This window comes from Tyto alba, unplaced genomic scaffold (assembly GCF_018691265.1).
Source record: "Tyto alba isolate M040663 unplaced genomic scaffold, T.alba_DEE_v4.0 Super-Scaffold_45, whole genome shotgun sequence".
Lineage (NCBI taxonomy): Eukaryota > Metazoa > Chordata > Aves > Strigiformes > Tytonidae > Tyto > Tyto alba.
Window position 1 is genome coordinate 37,067,471 of NW_024881321.1, and position 23,920 is coordinate 37,091,390.

The 23,920-nt window shown below is 44.9% G+C and overlaps 2 protein-coding genes across 4 annotated transcripts; both read left to right on the top strand.

The window, feature by feature from the left end:
• The first annotated feature begins 256 nt into the window (after nt 1-256).
• On the top strand, nt 257-8,550 carry F7 (coagulation factor VII). Of its 3 annotated transcripts, none has more exons than XM_009969654.3 (8): nt 257-344; nt 2,544-2,704; nt 3,285-3,309; nt 3,403-3,516; nt 4,391-4,531; nt 6,923-7,029; nt 7,546-7,666; nt 7,850-8,550. In XM_009969654.3, the coding sequence occupies exons 1-8, from the start codon at nt 275-277 to the stop codon at nt 8,386-8,388; spliced, it is 1,278 nt and encodes a 425-aa protein (XP_009967956.1). In that variant the 5' UTR covers nt 257-274; the 3' UTR covers nt 8,389-8,550. The 3 variants fall into 3 exon arrangements, with proteins under 3 accessions (XP_009967956.1, XP_032852990.1, XP_032852991.1); XM_032997099.2 differs by having other exon boundaries at nt 263-356; XM_032997100.2 differs by lacking the exons at nt 2,544-2,704; nt 3,285-3,309 and having other exon boundaries at nt 268-344.
• Nucleotides 8,551-10,545: 1,995 nt separating this feature from the next.
• Nucleotides 10,546-22,710, top strand: F10 (coagulation factor X). Its single transcript, XM_042806183.1, has 8 exons — nt 10,546-10,863; nt 13,050-13,210; nt 14,689-14,713; nt 17,298-17,411; nt 18,362-18,502; nt 19,353-19,603; nt 20,427-20,544; nt 21,352-22,710. Exons 1-8 carry the CDS (start codon nt 10,794-10,796, stop codon nt 21,897-21,899), a joined length of 1,428 nt encoding a protein of 475 aa, XP_042662117.1. The 5' UTR covers nt 10,546-10,793; the 3' UTR covers nt 21,900-22,710.
• The last annotated feature ends 1,210 nt before the right edge of the window (nt 22,711-23,920 follow it).

Consider the following 23,920-nt stretch of genomic DNA (forward strand, 5'->3'; position numbering starts at 1 on the left):
GCATCTGTGCTTCTCATGAAAAAGGCACGAGATGGGAACTGCAGGCCCAGGGTGTCCGCCTGTGCAAACAGCCCGTGCACAGGTCAGGAGAGCGCGCTGCAAAGCCCAGCTCCCCGCTTCTGCTCAGCTCACCCGGCTGTCTGGGATCTTTTTTTGTTTCCATGACTCGCCAGCCCCTCCTCTGGCTCCGAGCATTTGAAGCTGAGCTCTTTGGCCAAACAGTCCCCGCTGAAATGTCAATACACTACCAGGACACTGGCTCGCAGGGTTCATCATGGTTTCCAGGCAGTGTGTGGTTTTGTTTCTCTGCTTTCTGCTACTGATTCCTCTTTCGCTGGATGCAGGTATGTCATAAGGTATGGCTGTAGCAATGTTTACTGGCAAGGGACCTCTCTCCTGTTAGTCAGATGTAATTTTCATTGCAAGTTTTGAGCACTGTTGCATGTTTGTCCTGCCGCCGGTTGCGCCTGTGAGTTACTCTGAGGCTCTTGTTTGCTTTCAGCGATGGCATCCATGCGCTTGTTTTGCCAACTAAGGAAAAGCACCTCTAGACTGCTAAATGAATCTATTATCTCCCAGACAGCAGGCAAACCATCAATTGCTCACTATGTGAAAAAAGGAGCTTGGATTTATTGTTATTTTATATTGAACTGTGGCATTTTTCAAATCAAAGAATCAAGAGCCTGTCATTCAGCTGATGAGAAATTAGAGGTCAGGATCCACCCTGTTTCAGCAGCAGTAGAAGGCAATGAGGTGGTAGCTCTTCACTGGCTCCAGTATGTGTCTGAAAAATCAGCTCTCACATTACTAAAGCAGACCCAGTGCTTTCAGATTCCCAGTTAGCCATTGACTGGGTCGCCTGCACTGCACTGAACAAAGCTGGAAAAATACGTAGTAAAGTCGAAAGCGTTCCAATGTAAATAAGTGGAGAATGCTGAAATAAAAATGGGAGGATGTCCCCAGCTACGCTCCTCTGTCGGAGCCTGTGCCTGTGCACTGATCTGCAGTGTACGGTTAATTAAAAGCCTTTAAAGAAAGGCATGGTAAATGTATACAGCCCGATTTTGAAATCATGGCAGAAAGACCCAGCTGACATTCCTACAATAAGCAAATATTTATGAAGCACCCTGGGATAAATTCAGTGCATACCATGCAGTATTTTATTCCTCCAGGTAACTTCAAAATATAGGAAAAATTACCACTATTTTACATATAATTCAGCAAATGTTCTGACTAGACACAAATGTTTAGAGACACCTCACCAAACTGGAATAAACCCTCTCAGTATTTATGTTTGTGTGTATGTCGGTGAGTAAAGACACAAGGCTTGTCCTTCAGCAACTACCTCAGGGCTCTTCCAGCCCACAGGAGACAACTCTTGCTCTCTCAGGGGTCATGTAGTGGAGACTATCCTGGGAGGGAGGGTGAAAGGCAGGTGATATGTATCAGCCGCAATCCCCAAATCTACCCACAATCCCAGGTGAAATAGTTAAAAGTGCTGAAACATAAGTCACCACCACAAAGCTCCAAAATCCCCTACTGACATGGAGGAGAAAAAAAAAAAATGCAAAATTAATTATTTCAAGACTTCTTCTGTGTAGCACGTGGAGCAAAAGTACACCGCAGCACTGGGACTTCTTGTTCCTTATCCTGAATAATACGGGGAGGGCATAGTTGTGTGACCTGCTTGTATCCTGAAGCTGAGGAGCAGGTCCGTGTCGTGCCGATGGCATCGGCTCTTTCAGCGCACACTTCTGTCAGCTGCAAGTCGACGTAGCTCTAGGAAGCAAGCTCTGCTGATGTCTGCTGTCCACCCTGTGTGCCCGGCCCCTTCCTGAAGCACTGCAGAGATGCACAGGGAGAAGACCCCCGTGGCTGTGGTCTGTGGTGGCTGGCAGCAGCCAGGAGCCATCCACAGGCTCCACTAGGAAATGCAAACAGCATTGCCCAGCCTTCCCATGGACCTTAACGTAGCCTGTTCTGCAGAAGGAAACTAAAGATAAATATATTAAAGCATCAGTTTTTAAATTGCGGCCTACTAGTGGTGGGGTAAGTCCCTTCTGCAGGTCCAAAGAGCGAAGGGGTCTGAGGGAACATATGACTGCGGGTGAAGGGGTGATGGTGGCCCACTCGTCCCTAAGTGATTTCCTGTAGCAAGTACAGAAAAATCAGGTGTTGCCATGTACATCAGTGCTAGATAAAGCGACGCAGGCTTTTCAGCTGCTAGAATTGAAAGAAACTGTGCTGTGCATCTTGAGACCTGCTATGGGACGTGCGATGGTACCTTAGGAGTCACTAACATACACCACTGGTGTAACTTGCCATCTTCTCTTAAAGTCTGGGCTCTGGCAAATTCACATGCTGCCACTTTGCCTGGGAGGCAGGCCAGGGGAAGGAGGCTCTTCCACATTTGCCCATTTCTAAAGTGTCTCAGAAAAAGTTTGGGAAGCAGAAAAGGTTTCACGGGAAATTCCCCCCACCCCCCCATCCTCTGTCTGGAGAGCGCAGCTGTATGACAAACAGAACATGCCGCTGTTTTTCAGTCTTTCTAAAGCAGGAAGAGGCAAGCAGCGTTTTGCAAAGGCAAAGACGAGCCAACAGCTTCTTCGAGGAGATAAAACTGGGGTCACTAGAGCGAGAATGCATGGAAGAAAAGTGTTCCTTTGAGGAAGCGAGAGAGATTTACCGTGATGACGAAAGGACAGTAAGTAACATGGGGCTGGGTGAGCTCTCGCTGTTAGATGGACTGCCCCTACTCAAGGGTGTGCTTTCACACTTTAAACCACGAGAGCAAAAAAAAAAAGCACTTTGTGTCCTGCTGTTTGCATCTTTCTCTTATAGAGGACAGTATATACAGCAGCAGTGAGCTGCGGGAGGGCATTCTGCATGGGCTGCCCCAGGCGGTACCGATCTGGGGGTGGTGGGAAAGTGGATGCTCTCTAGGTTGTCTCCTCAACCCCCCCCAATAATTCCAGGCCTGAAAATACCTTAAATTATTGTACTGTGCAACATCTGTTTCAGTAAATCCCACCTCAATTATACGGAGGATATTGATGGATAACCTATTTGTTTATGTTACATGGTGCCCTTCTCTATTGGTATATGAAAATAATGTAGAATGTAGAAAATAATGTAAAATATTTTATGGATAACAACTGTCATAAATAATAAAGGCAAAAGGGGCATCACTGTGGCTGTCTCTAACCCCTCCTGTGCTACAAGGGCTGTAGGACTTAACCCGAGTTAATTTTTCTTTAATTAAATCTCCTATCTTTTTCTTCCAGAAAGAGTTTTGGCACATCTATTCCGGTATGATCATTCGGGATGTTCCAACAGCTGCAAACCCACTCCTGCCACTGCAGCTCTTCGCGTGAGCCGGACTGACACTGAATGTTTTTACAGACCCCAACCAGTGCGACTCCAACCCCTGTCAGAACGGAGGGAGCTGTGACGACCAGTTTCAGGATTACGTTTGCCGCTGTCCCGTTGATTATGAGGGCAAAAGCTGTGAAAAAGGTCAGCTCTGGCCTAGATCAACAAAATAAAAATGCCATTATTAATTCAAACGCAAGGCATTGAGATAAACAGCAGGAATCGTTATCATTCTGCATCATTCTAGCCGTGACAGATACTGTTCACACTGCCTGCGGTGCTGCATGATGGATCTAACCAGCTGGCAGTCAAGCACTGCAAGGCAGCAAGATAATTATCACCCTGGGATGACTTTGTAAAAAAAAAAAAAAAATAAAAAAAAAAATTGCCTTTTGTGCACCATCTGAGAGAAAAGAAGGAATTTTTTTCCTACAGAAGTGCTGAAGTTATTTTGACTTAGAAGCTGGGTGCAGTATGTGAATGAGAACTACGCTGCACGTGCATCATACAAAGCCCAAGGGGACAGGACCAGTGGTTAATTAAGTCAATATATGTCTTTCCATTGATTTCAGCGGGCACTGCGTGTTGTTACACTTATACTCAGAACACGCTGAGCCCAAACAAGGACTAGGCACTCATCAAGTCTAACCAGGCAATCTGAACGGTCATCCCAGGGCATCCTTCTGCCAAATGACAAAATATAAAATAGCTTCAGTCATGTGTTACCACACAATTACAACACCTCCATCCTTTAGACAGCTCGGCTACGGCATAAATGCAGAGTTATTTAATTTTAGGTGTGTTTCTTAAGCACAGCCTGTCCTTTCCTAATCCCTGGAGATCCAGTCCTACCTAGCTTTTGCCAAATGGAAGGTGCTTTTGATGCAGTCACTGTACATAAATCACAGAAACCTGCTTTGCTGCCTTGCTTCTCTGTCAGGATTTCAAGTTGCAATTGATTCACGTTAAGCACCAAAATCCACATTTGGAAACCTAAACGCTCTTTCTCTGACTTTAGCCATGGCTGACAAACTGAAGTGCATTTACGACAACGGTGGCTGTGAACAGTACTGTACCGACGAGGAGTCTGGAAAACGAGTGTGCTTCTGTGCAGACGATTACACTTTAGCAAGTGATGGCGTGTCCTGCATTCCCCAAGGTAAGACACTACTAGCCCTATGGTAAGTCCAAGCCAGATCTGGAAGAGAAAGTTTTCAACATGTACACATCAGGCGGTGCAAGGTACAACCCTTAGCCACCAGCTCCTCACCTCTCCTTCAAGGGCAGAGTCCGGAGCAGTATGTTTGGGCTCCTGGTGGAAGTTAGACACCCCAGAAAAGCAGCTGGCAAAGTGTGCACACCAAGCAGGGAGCCTTTTGGACTTCTCTTCCTGGGCCCAGACGTCCACCTCTCTGGAACAGGAGAAGTTCGAGTTTGAACGTCCCACGGGCCAGGAGCGAGGAGGGAGCTGAGCCCCTGTCCCCTCCTCGGGGAGCACTCTCGCCACTGGTCTAGCAGAGAAGAACTGGGCAGTGGAGACAAGTTCACAGCCAGTTGGTCTAAATACAGCAGAGCAGCAGGTAGCCAGGGTTTTGGGGTCAGGCCTAGTGTTTTCTGGGGAGTGGAGGAGCTCCGGGCCTCACAAGTCCTTTTTTGTTTTAGCTTACACCCATGGTGGGAAAACGCTGTAGGGGCAACATTCTTTTACTGCTGGATCTCCAATCTGAAACTGTGACTTTAGTTTCTATTACCATACTTATTTCAGCACAGGAGTCAAGAGAGGAAGAGGCCTATTAAAACCAAAGAAAACCAGTTATTCTTTTTTCTTTTTCCTTTTCCTCTTTCCTTTTCCTCTTTTTCTCTCCTTTTTTTTTTTTTTTTTTTTTTCCTATTTGGTAGGACTAACACACTTTTGGTATTCCTCTAGACACTACGGCTAGATATTTCTCTCACTCATTTGACAAGGTATATTTCAACTGGGACTAGCATAGTGCAAGTTAGTTATTTTTCCAATACCTGAATTACTTTATTAGAGGGAAAAAATAGACCTCTGGGGATCTGAACATAACAGACAGAGCTGCAGGGAGCGTACTAAGTATTTCTGAGGGGTGATACCCCCTACAGACACCTCAGTGGAGCACTCATGCAGAGAACTGATAATGACAACCTACTTCTCAACAACAGCAATTTCATTAGGGAAAAAAGTCTACTAATGTGCTTATCCCTTATTAACAGATTCTGCAATATCACATGATGGGGAAGCTGTGTTTGTCAAAAGCTGAGAACAAAGAATTCAATATTCCCCACAGGCTTTTCAGCATATCTTCTTCTCCAGTGAGGAAGATAAATTTGTTGCTGATGCTTCTTGGGGACCAAAATAGCTGTAGCGCTGATGGTGTGTTGCAGGGAGACAAAACTGTGTAACTGCCAGACTGCCAGCCCCTTCACGGTCCTTCTGTCACCTCTCACAACAGCCTTTTCAGATGCCCAAACTTGCGTTGCCCTGCATACAGCTTTAGAGGGTATGGGTTTGTGTTACATCTGCTCTGGTCTTCTACCCGCTGCCACCAAAGAGCTAGTCCTGTTTCTCCATGCTTTGCCTGTACCTATAAAAACCTGATGCTGTCGTCATGTCAACTGAAGTAATCGGTTTGTTCAGGCTATTACAGATCCGTGGAGATGTCGGGTTCAGCTCAGCATAAGACTATAGGGCCCTGGCTCCCAAAGTGCTAGGAAGTGAGCGCTCTTCCTTACAGCGTTATCGCAGGGTGACTGCTGGGTGGGAGGGACAGCGTGCTCAGCTACAGCACAGACAAGCAGCACACAAAAAAAACCCCAAAGGTAGACCTCCTCCTTGAAAGGAGAGCTGTTGGGTGAAGGATGTACTGAAAACCCCAAGGCTTCCTCTGCACTGCAGCTCAGTTGCAGGTTCAGTCGAAAACAGACCTTAGACTGAGACGTGCCGTCCGGAAGAATCGGGGATGCTCTGGGCTGCAGCTGAGCATGAGGCACAGTCTGCCAGGAGGCATACCAGAACACACACTGCCTCCTCTCAGGAGATCTTCGGGTCCACTCAAGGGACAGCAAGCTGCACGTCTCATGCTTAAGCCTGTGTCTCATCGTGCTGTGGATGCTGTGCACTTAGTACAGCAGAGTTAAAGTCGGCAGGGTTGCTGAAAATAGATAGGCTACGAAGCTTGACAGAGCCATTTCTGCTCTCCAGTCCGCAGCCGACCTCACTGTGTTGACCTATCTCTTAAGCAGGCATATTGTTTGCAAACTCCTGTGGCAGGTGAATATATGTCAATGATAATGTATGGGCCTGCACTCTATTTGTGAAGGCATTTCTGGCTGTTTCCAAACAAAAAGACTACTTACCTGCTGAGCTGCTTTAAATTACCTTTGAGAACCCATGCTCCCAGACCAGAAACCAGTTTTCCAGATAATATAACTTCAGTGAGGACCTTACACATTTTACTGTGAATTCAGTGCAATAAAATCCCACTTACTGCCGTTTGGGTTTTTGTTTTTTGTTTTTTTTTTTTTTCAGTAAAATACCCATGTGGAAAAATACCAGTGCTGGCAAAAAAAAATGCAACTGCACGAGGGAGAATAGTAGGTGGTTTCATCTGTCCTCCAGGAGAATGTCCATGGCAAGTGAGTCTTCAGAAATCTTTATCTGCCTTTTTTTTTTTTTTTTCCTTATGAAACCACTATCTTAAATTCATTGTTTTAAATCTATTATGTTACAAAAAATCCATAAAAAGTGCCGGTTCTGGATAACCCAATTTCTTCTTCACCCATAGCCAGCCGATCCACCCGTTTCAGTCATGCAACTTAGCCTTGTTCTGGAGTGCCTGTTTTCATAGGAGTGAAGTGAAAATACAGCCTCCTCTATCTCCTGACTCCTTAGTCCCTAACCTTCCTGCCAGCAGGAATTTTAGTTGCAGTTTGTGGGGATATGCTCTTGGCCATAAAAGGCAGGGTCCACACTACAAGCTGGAGAAAATATCAATGGGAAGATTCCCCTGCCAAAATTCTCCATGCAATCAGCACAGCATTCTCAAACACAGTTGCATAAAATGTCAGAAAGAAGCAATATGAAACTTGAAGCTACTGAGATTCAGGTCAAGCACATTTGATGTAAGGCATAAATTTGCTTTGTGTTGGCAGGCCCTTATAATACAGAATCAGAAAGAAAAGTGTGGCGGTACCCTGCTTTCCCCAGAGTGGGTGGTCACTGCAGCTCACTGTTTGGAGTATACTCATGCTAAACAGCTCCGGGTGAGACTGGGTATGTATCTTCCCCTCCTCGTGTTATTGAGCCGTGGTTGTGGTGGCAGCTTCTCAACCTGACAAAGTGAAAAAGTGCAGGCTTTGGTAGTATAAGGGAATTGTCCTTAATTGACCCCTATCTCCTCAAACTCCTGAGGACTCAAGGAGCTGCCTGACATAACCTGCCATTAATAACTTCCAGGTGAACATGCAATAAATTATGATGAGAAAACTGAGCAAGAAAGTGGAGTTGACAGGATAATCATGCATGAAGAATACACGAATGGACAAGTCAATAACGATATTGCCCTCCTGAGCCTGGAAACACCCGTGAATCTCACCGACTACGTGGTGCCAATATGTTTGCCTGAAAAACGGTTTGCAGTGTATGAACTGTCCTCCATCAAGTTCTCCACAGTGAGCGGCTGGGGACGCCTACTAGATGGAGGTGCCACCTCCTCTGTTCTGATGAGAGTTGATTTGCCACGTGTAAAGACACAAGAATGTGAAAAGGAGACCGATTTAAATCTTACAGAGAATATGTTCTGTGCAGGAGACCTGACCGGCGTTAAGGACTCCTGCAAGGGAGACAGTGGTGGACCTCACGCTACAAAGTACAAGAACACTTGGTTTCTGACCGGGATTGTCAGCTGGGGAAAGGGCTGTGCTGCTCAAGGCAGCTATGGGGTTTACACAAGGGTATCCAAATACATCGACTGGTTGAAGAAGCACATGGATTAATGATCTTGAATCAGAGCATTCCAGTTTGTGTTATTGCCCCCCAATTCTTCTGTGCCATTTTCCTATTGAGGCATTCCTCCATTATCTTAGATGTGTGATACATGTGATACCCACACCACTGTTAATGATTTGAAATGAGCTTGATGCCTACTTGAATATATAAAATAACTTTCCTACTGGTATTGTTTGTAAACTTGCGTGTCTTGCCAAGAGGGCATGGAATGGCCTTAACAAATCGGACTCAGAGTCCCTCTCATTCTGCACCCATTTCTGCTAAGGGACAGAACTAGAAGGACTGCCAGCAACACATAAAGCACACCATGATCCTTCCTCCAGCTACCCTCTCAACTTCTGGTAATCAGCGACGGACAGACTTCCTGAGCCAGAAGTTGCATTAGGTTGAATAGTCATGAATGAACCTGCTGTCCACAAATGTGTGCAATCTCTTTTGAACACATTTATGCTGCTGGCTTTCACAACTTCCTATGCTGGTGGGTCCTGTAATATAATGATGCAATAGCAGAAGAAATAGAAAAAGTGTTTCTTCTGGCTGATGTTAAAGTAGCTTTCTCCAACAGATGCAGTGGCAACAGGTAGATTTGAGGGGGAGGAACTGTAGAAAGTCTTCAGGACATGAAAGCTGGGAAAAGGTTATTTCCACACTTACAGGTCTGCTACGAAAACTTGATTTGAGTCTTCTTGCACCCTAGCATTACTGCAGAAAGGCTATTAATATTTAACCCTATATTTATGAGCAGTAAAGAATACCACTGATTTAATCTTATCTTTGCCTTGGTATTATGCTCAACAATACAGAAGAGGACAAATGAAAGGGAATGTTTGTTTCATTTGTTGTCCAGTATAATCTAAATTGTACTCTCTCTCCTGAGATTTAAAACCAGAATAGGGTAATTGTCTGACCATCTGCAAAACACTGGTCTAAGACCATTCTCAAAAGCCTTAATGTATAAATGGTAGAACCTGAAACACACTAAAACCACCATCAACTATATCATTAAAAAATGTACCTTCTAATCTAAGCATGAAAACAGTGAAAAGGTGAGGGAGATAAAACTGACCAGGAGATTAGAAAACAGGTTCAGTATCTTATGCAAAATTTACACTTTGGATTCATTCAAATCATGCTGACTATCAGCTCAATCTCAAAAGTTGATCAACAATAGGACATTTAAAATTCACCATACTCTATTATTAGGGGGAAACATTGACACTATATGGTATGTACACCATGCAATACTGAACATCCTATAACCTGCTTTACTGACATAGAAGAATGGTATATTGTTCATTTAAGTAATGAACTGAATTGGGAAAAGCAGCAAAATCCAGAGACCTGAGAAACAAGAGGTCTTACAGTATGAAAACATAACCCAGAGGTTCTCATTACTCCTAAAAGGAAAGCAGAATATATTCCCAGGAAGGAAGGTGACTAGGAGCAGTGACCAACAAATAAAGCTTCGTTTTCACAGAGATGAGGCACTCAGCAATGCAAAACCATCCCTCCAGATTCCTCAAGCTGGAAGAGTTTTGAGTCTTCCATGCTCCATAGGATGATTTCTTTTCTGTAACGTTCCAGTGTAAATATTGACATGTATGAACAAATCATCTTGCAGAAATTGGGCAAAATGCTGAAAAACCCCCAACCAGTACGAATGGCTGTACAGAGCGAGTTTTTAAAAGAACGCAAGGGCTTAGGTATATTTTTAATGTAACAGCCTGTTTAAGCAAGTCAAAAAGGTGAAGGAGACGTGACAGCAGGCTCTGGAAGCACCGAAGACGTGGCCTCCACAGCGCAGAGACCTTGCTGAGGACAACCGAGGCAAACCCCCCCCCGCCCAAAAAGGGGGAGATGGAGGCCAGCTCCTGGTGAGTGCCAGGCCGAAGCCAGCAGATTACGGTGCGGGGATGTGGGAGACACGGGTGGGCGCTGCCGAGGGTGGCGAGTGTTTTGGTGAGGGAACCCGGCTCCGGCCCTGCTCGGCCTGGCAGCCAGCCCCACACCTGCCAGCGCCCCTATTAAAGGGACGGTTCACTGCCCCTCCCCCGCAAATAAAAGGTGCAATTAAAAAAAGCCGGCTTCCTTAAGTTTCAAAAAAAAAAAAGAAAGAAAGAAGAGCCTCATCATCAGGCCGCCCCCCACACACACCCCCCCACGCTGAGAAATCCGCAGGCGGCTTTTCCCCCTTCCCCGGCGCTTCCGCTATTTCTGGGCAGGGTGAAGCAACGCCGCTTCAGTCTCTCCCCGCCTGGGGGGGTGAAGGCTTCGGCTCTCGTCCCGTCCGTCCGTCCGTCCGTCCGTCCGTCCCGTCCCGTCCCGTCCGTCCCGCCGTGGGGCGGCGCGGCCCCGCAGGGCCTGCAGCAGGCGCGGGGGGCTCCGTGCCACCATGGCCGGCCGCCTGCTGCTCCTGCTGCTGTGCGCGGCGCTGGCGGGAGAGCTCCGGGCTGAAGGAGGCGGTAAGGCGACACCTTTTTTTTTTTTTTTTTTTTTTTTTTTTTTGGAGGGGGTGGGGAGGTGTCTCCCTCCTCACAACCTTCTGGGGGGGGGGGGGGGGGAGGCTGCGGTGTCGGGCTCGCACCCCACGGTGCGTGAGGGGGGAGAGCCCTCCCGCCCGGCGGCCCCGCCACCGCGGGGGGCTGCGGCCCGAGGGAAGCGGCGGGGGACGGGAGCGGGCACCCCGGGGCTCGCCTTTCCCCGGAGAGGGCGGGGGGCTCGGTTCCCAAAACGGCTGAGGGCTTGTCTGCACCTGTGCCGCCCCCCTGGGGTGCTGGTGTCCGTGAGGGGGAAGCCCGGCCGAGGCTTGGTTGGGTGCGCTTGGCTGTGGAGGGGCTGGGGTGCAAGGGGAGAGGGGGCAGGCATGTCCCGCCGGCCTCTGTTTGTGCCGCTAAGGTCAACACCAAAGTCCGGAGCAGCATCAACAAGTGGCTTTTCAAAAGTCTTTACGTCTTCCTTCAGTGAGTCAGCCCGCTTAGGCTTTAAAATGAGGTCTTTCGCAGGTTTCTGGAATGTCCTACTCAGTTGACCAACGCCTGTTGCTCCTTGATGTCGCCAAAGAAGGAAGCATGACAGAAAGCTTGGGAAAGAGAATGACCAGCCTCAGAAAACTAATCGGCTGGTTCAAGTTTACAAAAACATCCGCTTATGTGGGTGATGTGGAGGCAAAGGAATATAGAAGCGATAACCCCACCGGCTGTGCCCTGTCACTTTCCTGTCACTGCGGAGAGGGATTTAAGGGCAAATAAGATAGTGGGTGAATGAACTAACAGTTGCTGACCTACAAGTTACAAATACTTGCTATAACTCTTCCTTGCGAGGAGCCTTTTCAGAATAAGTGAGGTTTCAGATTATGCGTGGGCTCTATGGGATGGCTTAATATAAATAGCATTAGCAAAATTTGACTCGCTGTGGCTGATCCACCAATTTCAGTGAAAGCAGTGTAAGTCCCCTCTGTGTTTGCTTAGAGGATGCTAGGGTATATGATTACTATCAGTGAGTTGATTTATTGCTGAATTGAGCTGCATGAGGAATGCGCCAGAAGGCACATGTAAGATGTCCACTGAGTATAAGCCATTAGCCTTGAAATCCCATCTGCAACACTCTCTTCCACACTCCAGTCTGTGATTGGAAAGTATTTTTTCTCTTTAAATACCAGGTGTTTATAAGATAATTAAATGCCAGCTTCCAAACTCTGCAAACTTTCCTAGAATATGTGCTTTTTACAGGGTAATTGGCAATTTATTTAGTCCAGTGTTGTTTGGTTTTCCTGTCTGGTAATGTGTACACAAGTCACCAGAGAGTAATGCTGTTGTTCATGCAGCCAAGTGACTGAGCTGAGTTTAGTGTCTCTGACCCTTCAGTTTAAATCAACAGCTAACTGCATCTTGAACTTGAAGACAGCAGGTCATACACTTGTGTGACACCAAGCTTTTAAAAAAATAGAACAACCCATCAAACTGACCTCAAGCTGTACTGATGTTCATTTATTTCTGCTCTTTGCTAAATCTTAGACTGCAGCTGCCTTAGCTCTATGGGCACACATATCAGTAAGGCAGGACCATTTCTGCAAGCGACTGGAAGGTGGTGTTGAGGGGGAAGGAAGACCACAGGGCAGTACGGTGGGACTCGGGGTGGTGAAGGGCAGCAGAACTCATGCATGAGCTTTTCCCATCTGTCAGTAGATACCTGGCTGTAACTTGAGTTTGTGTGGCATTTAGTTTCAACCCCACAGGCCCCTGGAGCAGGTGGTGGTGTTGCCTGGTGGTCAGCTTTAAAACCAAATCAAGGAATGCAGTCTCCCTGGCCTTCAGGGAGAGCCATTCTGTTCAAGACTGGAGTCTTGAGCTGGAACAACAGAAATATAAGCCCTCAGCGGCAACCTGTGTTATTTTCAAGACTAAAAACCACAGGAGAGAATATTGGGGGCCTACAGTTTGTCCTGGAGTTAATGACTCTCAGAGAGACACTGCCTCGAGAGGTCCTGAGATGTATCAGTCCTTGTGAGGACTAACCTCACAGGTAATGGTGTGTATGGGTAGAATGGTGAAAGGGTCTGTTTTGGTTTTGTTTCTACGTCACTTGTTTCTAATGACTGTAGCACCACCAAATGTTACCTGCCACCTGTGTCATTTCCCCTATCGTCTAGTATTCATCAAGAAAGAAAATGCCGACAAGTTCTTGGAAAGAACAAAACGTGCTAACTCTTTTTGGGAGGAGTTGAAGAAAGGGAATATTGAAAGAGAATGCAATGAGGAGCGCTGCTCGAAAGAAGAGGCAAGAGAAGCCTTTGAAGACCAGGAGAAAACTGTAAGGATAAACTAATATGACACATAGGTCTATATATTTCTTGTTTACAAAATACTATTAAGGTCTTTTGAGCTGGGCATCAAAACTCACAAGTTACTCCTGATCACTTAACACAAAGAATAAATAGTGGTTTTGACTGTGGTTGGAATTGCTAAGGCAAAAACATAGGGTAACACTCTTAATTTCGCTCCTGCAAGTCCTGCTCATGCTAAAGCCTCCATTCTTTTACCTCTTCTGATCTGTTTAATTGCCATTGTGAGGTATTTGTCCTTTAAATGCTTTGATACTACCCCCATTGGAAATATGTTCACCCTATCTGGGTGCCAGAGCTGAGTGTCGTGACTATGGTCATGACTATTAGGTAGAGAGTCCACAGGAGGGTTGAGAAGGCAAATGCTGATGTGGAACTTCATGGGAGAGTTTTGCCAGACTTACGTCAAGCATCATTGCAGTGCTTATCATTTTGTGGCTGTCTTCTTCAGTATCTGCATTGACAGAATGTTTACTGTGGACAGGTCTTATATGCCTTAATGTTAAGTTGCTCTCATGGAATGAAGTTTATATGTGTGACTCTTGTGTCACCTGCCCTACCCTGACAGTTGCTTAACTTCAGACAGAAATGCCATCAGTTCCCAAGCTCAAGGGAGAGTCAAAGAGATGGGACAGCTATGGGGACTGGGGTCAGCAGAAATTTAGTATTTGAAAACCTGAAGTGACTTAGTGGTGGAGGGGAACTGGGAACATCAACTGTACCCATGTGGTTGTTAAGAACAGCCCTGAAACGAGAGTTAAGACCAGATTCATTTAACTTTAGCATTACTTGGTGGCCAGAACGTTCTTGGAGTGGCCCTGAGATGACCTGGGTGGGGAAGTCATGGGTGCATCACCAGGGTACTTCAGAGCATAAAGGTTGGCTGATCTATAGCAGAACCAGCACAGCCTGTTCTGCCTGGTGACCAGATATCACTGAAAAGGACTGTCTTGGACAGACAGCACACCTGGAGTCCTCAGTGTAGAGGGAAAGAAGAAGACAAATAGGACAAAATATTTTTAAATCTCAGAATTTCTGAGGTCCTGACTGATGGGATGGGAGGGGGAGGGAGATGGAGACTGAGACTTTGGCATTACAGGAATGTGAGCAAATTCAGTCAGAACTGATTGAAAGATACAGTTATGCAAGAAATCAAGTGCCTTATGCTGAATGAGTCACACTGGGAAATCTCTAAGGAGTTTTAGATATTTCTGAAAATGTGTGAGACTTGTTTCTATAGAGCTGGGCACTATAGATGGATCATAGGGTTTTAATTTATTAAATGGTAATAGCAGGCTGCAAGTATGTGCCTGTAACTTAAATATTTGTTTTAACAGTTGTTAGCTGCAAGTATCCTCTGTATGAAAACTATGTTTTTCTGAAGAATTCATTAATTCTCATCTAACTCTATCTCCTTTTATTCCCCTTTTCCCACACCTGCCTGTAGGAGGAATTCTGGAACATCTATGTAGGTAAGAAACACTCTGTGTTTGTTTAGAGAATTAAGCTTCCTTATTGCAAGGTCAAAAAGGATGCACCTCTTAAGTAACCACTTCCTGCTCCCTTGCTTCCTCTCTTTTCACCATGGGACACTTTGTGTTTCCTCTGAAGAAGGAATCTGATTTACTGCCTTGCTGTTGCTTGAACCCAGTCGCTTCATTCGAAGGCAAGGTTCAGCCAGTCAGTTGTCCTACAGAGGGGCAGCCCCAGGTGGGGGAATTCAAGATGCAAAGTCATAGACAAGAGTGGCACTTAAATGCCATGGCCAACACGAAGTTTTTAAACTGTATCGCACAGTCTCTTGCCAGTTTTGTGTCACCTTCCATGCCAGAGGGTTGTTGATTCCTGTTATTATAGAGCATTTTGTGGGATGTGTTTTCTACAGAACTATTTGACATCCAAGGAAGACATGCCAGTAGATCAGGAGATACTACCCATCAGTCTTTTCTTTTTTTTTCCTAAAGCTCTGATCTGTATTTATTAGGATTCTAGTGTTTGTAATCGCTGTGCAGGGACAGATTTTGAATCTCTTAATGTTTGGTAATGTGTTCTCCTGAAGGTATGTGTCCAGCTTGCGTGTTAGGACATGTACCTCAAAAATGTTGATCAAAGACAGCTCATCTTTGTCTTTTGGAGTCTGCAGAAAACTGAAGACAGTTGCCACAAAGAAGATGCAGACTTTCACAATCCTCTAAGTAGGGGATGAATTCTGCAACCTACAGGCTGAAATTTCAAGCAAAGCCTGCGTCAGTGTTGCAGTGAACAGGAGTGGAAAATTTCAAGCCATTTTCTCATGAGAATACAAGCAGCGGAACATCAGTGCCAGAGCTCTTAGCGGAAATGCCAATTTCATACATTTTAAACCACAGTCCACAAATGCTTTATTGGTATTCAGAAGTAATGAAGACCACAGCTACCCTCAGCCAAGTTACTAGAACAATTCATTCCCGCTTCCCTTTTTAGTCAGGGATTCTCAATGCTTTTGTGCAATATTGATATAAAACTCATTATCACAGCAGCAACTACAGTTTAGGAAAAAACTAAACAAATCCAGTTTGTAACAATAGGATGCTGCTTCGCTAAGACCACTACAGAATGGAGCTCTCTGGCACTGCAGAGGCCTCAGAAACCAGGAGCTGTGCTGCAGGCCTCGGCTCTGCCTTTCTTTTGGTGAATGGTGGTCTCGCCTTCCCTCTGTTGAGGATGGACATAAGTCTTCAGCGCCTCTGTGGTGGACCCCACGGACACAGCATTTGGGGCGCTGTTGGTTTTGGCCATGTGCAGGTACAGAAGGGATGTTGAGGTGTGGGGGGCAGTGCACGAAGCCTGGCAGATGTTCCCTGTGGCAGATAAAGCTGCAGCGGGTGAGGTCACAGGCCAGAGCCACCATGCAGGTGGCAAGCTGGATCCTTAGGATGAGCGGCTTCTTGCATCTTGTCTCCTCTGTGGGCACTGCTGTTCTTCCAGCTGCCCCAAACAGGATGGGTGGTAAAATACAGTAATTTGGAGAGCGTGTTATCTAAAGCAAGGAATTATTAAGCAAGTGTCACTTCTCCGGATATCCTGCTTTTCTTATCGAACAGTGCAGAAGAGCCCAGCAGGGTCATATGATGGAAACACATTTGTAACAGCAGGTCACTAGATGGGGAGACGGTGGCAGTCAGCATCAGTACAGAGTGAGATACCTTTGGGAGTGGGGGAAAGGGCTGCTACGTGGAACATGTCTCCAAACTCAGTGCAGCCTCACTGTCCTACGTGTGACTGGGTTTGTGAGATATGTGTCTCGCAGGGCCTGGGGCCTTCAGTCAGGTCACAGAAAGGAAGGGAAGCAGCAGAACTACCTTTCAAATGTGGCAGATCCCAGCATAGATGGGGGGAGTGTGAGGTAAGAGCTGATGTTTTGAAGCTCAAGCCTATACCTCAACAGTTACAGTGGGAAAATTTTGGTTCTCTAAGCAGCACAAACCAGGAATTTATTTGTCCAGCACGTATGAGTTTAGCAGGGCTTTGTAAAGCATTTTTTTTTTCCTTTGTTTATCTTCTGATTAATATGCTGGTGTCTGTTTCTTTAAATGAACAGCACTGCAGGCAACAGGCATGCACAAGGGACGAAATGACCTTTAAAGAAATAAAAGTTGAGTTGTCATTATTATGCAGGAATTGTTGGGAAATGCAAGAGTCTGAAAGGTTAATACCTTTAGACAGTAGTTGAACCTATAAATATCATTTCTGCTTTTACAGCCGTCACTAAATGATGTATATATGCTGACCATGGTGTATTTATTACTTTGTCTTCCTACACAAAAATGGCTTGCATACATGCTGTCATACAGTAGCCACCAAAAACAAATTGCAAAACTGAGGATCTGTATATGAATCATTGCTGTTTTGGAATGATTGCATTTATACTCTGTTCCATCTGGAATGTGGCAACTCAGAGGACAAAAGGTTTAGAAGGAAGGATGAAAGATTGCTTATTAACACTAACACCCCTTCAGAGTTCACTGAAAATGCTTACACTCTTACAATAATTTGGTTTTTGGTTTGCTTTTGTAGATGGGAACCAGTGCAGCTCCAATCCTTGTCACTATGGTGGACATTGTAAAGATGGAATTGGTTCCTACACTTGCTCATGCTTGGATGGTTATCAAGGCAAGAACTGTGAATTTGGTAGGTTTCTGCTTTAGAGAACTGTGGTGGTGAATTTCCCAGGGAGCTGAAACATAGAGAGTTAACTCTTTCTTAACCGGCATTATTTGCCTCATGGAAAAATACACAGAATAGGATGGCAGTCAACAGTGAGGACAGTGCCAGAAACACAAAGCCTTGCTGGCTCTACAGCCAGATGGTGTTAGCGAACGATACGAAGTTACACTTGCTCCAGAGAAAACCCTCTTAATTATGATAGTGCCTTTTTACATGAGCTCCAATCCCCAAAACACGATGATAAAACTAAGAAGCGTAGGATTCTTATAACCGATACCAAAGAACCTTTATTCCAAGCTCAGAAGTACAGTCTCCCTGCTCAGCTCACAGCAGTAAGAATCAAAGCAAGGAGATTTCAGTAGACAATGCAGAGACTTTTTCAGGTTTGCAAGTAATCCTTTTCTGCATATGAAGCCTTCTTCAGTCTCACTTCTGTGGCATGCAGCTACTACCCTGATGATGTCACTGGAGCGTGTATCGGTAGCCCAGAAGTATGGGTGGAGGGTGTGGAACTGAAGTGCAGACACAGGATTGAGGAGAGTGATGAGGAGTTGAGTTTTTTAAAGCATGAGGGAGGAATTGTGCGAGGGTGTACCACCAATATCTGTACTCCTCTGTTGGTGTTTTATTCATTCTTCTGCTGTCATTTTGTCTCTGCGTTTTTAAGCTCATCATGCCACAGCCAGTGGGCCCACTTGGTCTTGGCAAGTATATATTCATGTGGTGGATGTGTCTGCTTTGTAAGGCATGGGCTAATGTTAAGCCACTCATTTTATTATTAAGATATGCTTCAGGTGTTTTACAGATGGGCATACAGATCCTGTTTAAAGAGTGCGGTTTGATTTGGTGAACTTCGAGATCTTCTGTTAAGTCACTGTTTGTTTACAGTTTTTCTCCAAACATCTCTTTTCTAGTCATACCGAAGTACTGCAAAATAAACAACGGTGACTGTGAGCAGTTCTGCAGCATCAAAAAAAGTGTGCAGAAGGATGTTTTGTGTTCCTGTGCAAAAGGCTATGTTCTAGCAGAGGATGGCAAACGGTGTGTTTCATCAGGTATGAAGCCACATAACAAACTAATAGCAATGGTGGTGAGACTTGTTTCACAGTTAAAGAATGTCTTTTGAACCCTCAGTATTCTACATGACACAGATTTAACACTAAGGCCAAGTGATTTGTATTTGCAAAGCCTTCCATGTGGGAGGTGATGTGATGGACTTATCAAAATCTAGCTGATTTGAAACCCTTTGCAAGGTGCCTCTCACAGAATTACCTGAGTAAACTCCACTGTCGACAGGAGAAAAGTGATTGCAGTTATTTCATTTACTTAAACACTTATACTCCATATAAAATAGTAGCTCACAAAAACTTTTCTACTTTATATTTCAGTTAATCTAATCAAATAGCAACTGATGACATTAAGTAATTACAACTAATGCTATTTACACTTGTACATTTTTGTTGTATTTCAAGAAGCCCGGGGGGATGTATAAGTCAACCATATACTCATGATGTCAGTTTTTGTATCCTTTATAACTAATAATAAATTGCTATCATGAGCTGTATTGTCCCTAAAATAGAACACTCAGTTTCTTAATTAAGATGGTTTTACTAAGAGCGAATACATGAATATAGAAATGTAAACAATTGATGTATTTAAATTTTAAATACTTTGAAAACACTGTCCAGAGACTGAATCCATGGACAAGTTTTAGGACTACAAAATGGCTCTTATTTTTCAAACCGTCTGATCTTCCTCCTTTGTTGCATCTGCCAAGGTTTTGCTAGTGTCTTCAAAGCAGGATAGCTGCGTTAACTGATTTATTGTGAGATGGTGGTGTCAAGGAGTTTCCTCTTGTGCTAGTGTTTCTGTCCGTCTCTAATTTTAACATTCTTGTCTTTACAGTAAAGTATCCTTGTGGAAAAGTTTATGTGAAAAGAAAAAAAAGGTCGGTTATTTTCCCCCCTGATAATAGCAATGTAACTAGTGATCAAGATGGCCCTCCCACAAATGGAACAAGGTTGGAGGAGGACATTGTTATTACCACAGAAAGCCCAACCCCCAGTCCTGGCAATGGAACGAGTAGCAAGACTCCGTATGTCAATACCAGGATAGTAGGTGGTGATGAGTGTCTTCTTGGTGAATGTCCATGGCAGGTAAATCTGGTGTTTGTGCTCTGCATTTAAGCAGAACATGCTTCTGAGGGAAAGCATGCAGTTGTTCGTTTAACCTGGCTGCCTTCTGAATGCTACCCGCGCAGCACGCCGTTTGTAGCTGGAGGTGGCTGAGCTGTGTGAACCTGGGCGCTTAGACCGTGCTGTTCTGCAAACTGCAGCCTCACGACGTCAGAAGGAAAGGCTGCGTGCAATTTCAGATGGTGCTGCTTAACCTGTCACCAAGAGAGGGCTTTTGAGTCACGCTGGCCTACCAGTGCCTCTTCGGCAGGTTATATTCCAGATCTGATAGCAGTCCCTTTAGGTAATATACCTGGGAGCATGTCAGATAAAGCGTGCATTTGCTTCACAAATGCGCCTTCGTATCTAAGTTTTCCTCTTGAGTTTGGACCAGTCAAAATTAATTCCTGTATTTGGGACACTAAGGGGGGGGTCAAACAGGAACAGAACTTGGACAGGAATCCTTTGGGGTGGTAAGTCCAATGGGTGAAGTGCTTTGAGGGCTGCACTCTCCCTGCTCAGTCAGTCAGTGTCTTGTTCCTAGAAGACATTACTAAGCACTGTGAGTGAGGTGACGTGGAAGCCAAACGTCTACATCCCGCAGAGACAGCTGAGACCCTGTAGCAGTACGTGCCAGTCGGTAGCGTGCGGGTGTGCGTGTGCAGCATTAGGAGGCACTTGCAGAGTAGTCCATGTTGTAGCAATAAGCATATATGCAAGTGTGCAGAGAAATCAATTACCTGCTCATAGCTCATTGAAGGTAAATGTTCTCCTTAATTCTGCACTTACCTTTTTTCTTCTGCAGGCAGTTTTGTTAAATGAGGCAGGGGAAGAGTTTTGCGGTGGAACTATTTTGAATGAAAATTTCGTACTTACTGCAGCTCATTGCATGAACCAATCTAAAGAAATCAAAGTTGTTGTTGGTAAGTGGTTATTTTACTCCCATGGAGTTTGAGCTTGTGTTGCAAACTAATCCTCTGTGCTCTAGATCTCGTGTGAGATGTATTCATGTCACTTTATTTGTTATGGTATGTTACTTTTTCATCGCTGTTTTGCTTTTCATAATTTCTTGTCACTGTGGGAATCCTGCTTTGCAACAACAGGGGCAGCTGATGTGGAAGGTGATAATGGTGCATCCCTTTCTTCTCTACAGCTAGTTGAAGGTGATTAAGAACAAATGTTCTAGAGGCCTTGGCTAGCACTGTGTTCATCAGAGTAGTGCTTCTTCAGAAAGCCTATCATCCCTGGCACACTGGAAGCACACAGATTTTTTTCTGCAGGAACACTCAGGAAAGCTATGACACATTGACTAGAGGAACAAGAAATGAACTCGAATTGTGACTGCTTCACTTCTGAGGCATGATACTAGATCAACACAACTTTATATTTGCACTGTTCTAGTCTTGACCCAGACCAGTTTCTCTTCCCTGACACAAGCCAGGCTCAAGCTCCGATAAGAGCTTCCACCCAAAGTTGCGTTAGTTTAGCTGAGCTGGTTTATGCCTTTATGTAAACTGCTGCTAAAATCTCCATAGACAGAAGCTCAGAACTGAAACTGATCCGGGTGCTGCTAATAAATATTACAATACATTTTTTACAGTTTACTTGTATGGTATAAAGGCTTACACAAAGTGTTAGGAATGGGTATGCTACTCTCCTTTTTTGTCCAGGTTATTCTTAACTTCTTATACTATCTCCATATTAATGACCCTTTCAATAATCTTGTGCAGGTGAAGTGGACAGAGAAAAGAAAGAACAGTCTGAAACGATGCATACCGTGGACAAAATACTTGTTCACTCTAAATACATTGCCGAGACTTACGATAATGACATAGCCTTAATAAAGCTGAAGGACCCTATAAAGTTTTCTGAGTACATTATCGCAGCATGCCTCCCCGAAGCAGACTTTGCTAATGAAGTTCTGATGAACCAAAAATCTGGGAGGGTTAGTGGCTTCGGGCGTGAATTTGAAGGTGGACGACTATCCAAAAAACTGAAAGTGCTTGAAGTGCCCTATGTTGATAGGAACACTTGCAAGCAATCCACTAACTTTGCAATAACAGAAAACATGTTCTGTGCTGGTTATGAAACAGAGCAAAAAGATGCTTGTCAAGGAGACAGTGGAGGTCCCCACGTAACCAGATATAAGGATACTTACTTCGTTACTGGAATTGTTAGCTGGGGAGAAGGATGTGCAAAGAAAGGCAAATATGGTGTGTATACCAAACTGTCCAGGTTCTTACGCTGGGTAAGAACGGTCATGAGACAAAATTTGTAGTGGTGTGGCTCTTGATCCTTCTGTTAGCTAACAAGGTGCAGTTTCTGTGATGGAAACTTTATTATTTTTTTTTTTTTGCCACGTCTGTTAAACTTGTTTCGAGAGCTGATTCCTTAAAGTTATGGTGCTGCTTCTTTTTGGTTTATTCCTGGCTTTAAGCATGTACATGCAGACTGTTGGTGTTATTTTGAATTTGTACAATGAGGGGCTTTCCCCAAACGAAATGGCTGCTGAGTGGGGTCTTTTGTTTGCTTGTTTGGTTATTTTTATATTGCCATTTTGGTTCCTGTCTGTTTGCCCAAGTGCTTCCACCAGAGGCTCCAGGACATCATATGAGCCTCCACTAATCATGATGAAAGTGAGAAGGACAAGACTTCAATTAATTCTCATATTGCAGCCAGCTGGCTCAGTAGGGAGTTTGTTATTACTAGAGCTGTTTAGCTTCTACCTACAGATGTATTTAGAAGATTAAGGGAGCAGCTTGGTAAAAGCTGAGACACAAGTTAAGTATTCAACATGTGATGCTAAATAACCACATGTTGCACAAAATTGCCTGCTTAGGTCACAGCAGCTAATTAAAATGGTGTTTTGCTTTATGTGGATTGTACTTCACTTTAGTTTAATTTGAACACTTCTGTTCTGCTCATCTGAAAAAAATAGTATGTGCATGTTCAGTGTTTTCTGTATTATGTTTTGGATTGTGTATGGCTGAGGATTGGAAAGCTTCTTGCATGTGTACTTGTTCTAGGTGTTTCTGTAAGGTGCAATATTGATGTACACCAGCATTTGAAATAAAACATTATTTCTTTTTTGTTCTTTTATTATTTATTTATTTATTCCCTGCAGTCAGCTTACAAATACGTGAAAACAAAATCTCATTTGAGAGTGAAAAAAGAGCGAATGTCCCTAAAAAAACATGTGACAAATTTCACCTGCCTTACGTCAAGGCTGATGAGAAGGTAGAGAATGGAGAGTGGGGTAATTAAAAGACTTCACTGGCCTAGAGGTTCATAAATGGCAAGTCAGATGTCAAGACACTAATTTCCTTAAAAAGAGGCAAACTCAACCAGTGATTTCCCGCACATAGTCTGTTCAGGTACTATGATCTGATCTGTGCTATAAGGTTTCCAGGCAGAAGCTACTCACTCTGATGGTTTTTTGGTATGTGAAGTAGTGTTCCTGCATATATTCTTCTTTAAAACTTCTCAGCTTCAGTCAGTCCCAGTTACAGAAATCATGGAAAAATTTACAATGGAAGGGATGGATGAAAGTGATCTGGTCCAACCCCATGCTGAAAGCAGGGCTAACATCAGAGTTAGAGCAGGCTGTGCAGGGCCTGGTCCAGTCATGTTTTGAAAAACTTCAGAGGCAGAGATTTTGTTACCCTATGGGCAACCTGTTCCTGCCTTAGCACTCTCGTGGCTAAAAATTCTCATGCCCCATTGGAATTGTCCTTGTGGCAACCTCAGACTACTGCCTCATCTGCTTTCTGTGGGTACCTCTGGGAAATGGTTGGCCTTGTCTTCTCTGTAATCCGTGTTTAGGCAGTGGAAGAGTTCAGGTAGATCCCCCAGCTCTCCCTGGCTGAACAAAGCCAGGCCCCTCAGCCTGTTACTGCGCATCCTGCGCCCTAGGCCCCTGGCCCCCCCGAGGGCCTTGCCAAGGCTCCTCCAAGCCGTTGCGCTCCCCTGTTCTCTGAGGTACACTGAACTTCACCAGACACCTGCTACTTACCTCTCGGGGCTCGAGCCGGTACGGGCTGGTGTCGTACAGCAGGTGCTGTGAGCAAACCGGGCTGACCAACGAGAAGTGCAACTCTGCACGGCAGCACGACGTCGCTGCAGTCAGCAGTAAACGCGGGCGGGAAGGACTGCGGGTCACTTACCCCAGCTGGATGGTCTCCACCTGCATAAACCCCCAGCAGGCTTGCTTCACTGTTTGCTCAGCAGTGTTTGTTCCCTGACGACTTATGTCCTCTGCGTTCCTGTTTGTACCTTCTAATCCCTTGTCCCGTGTTCACC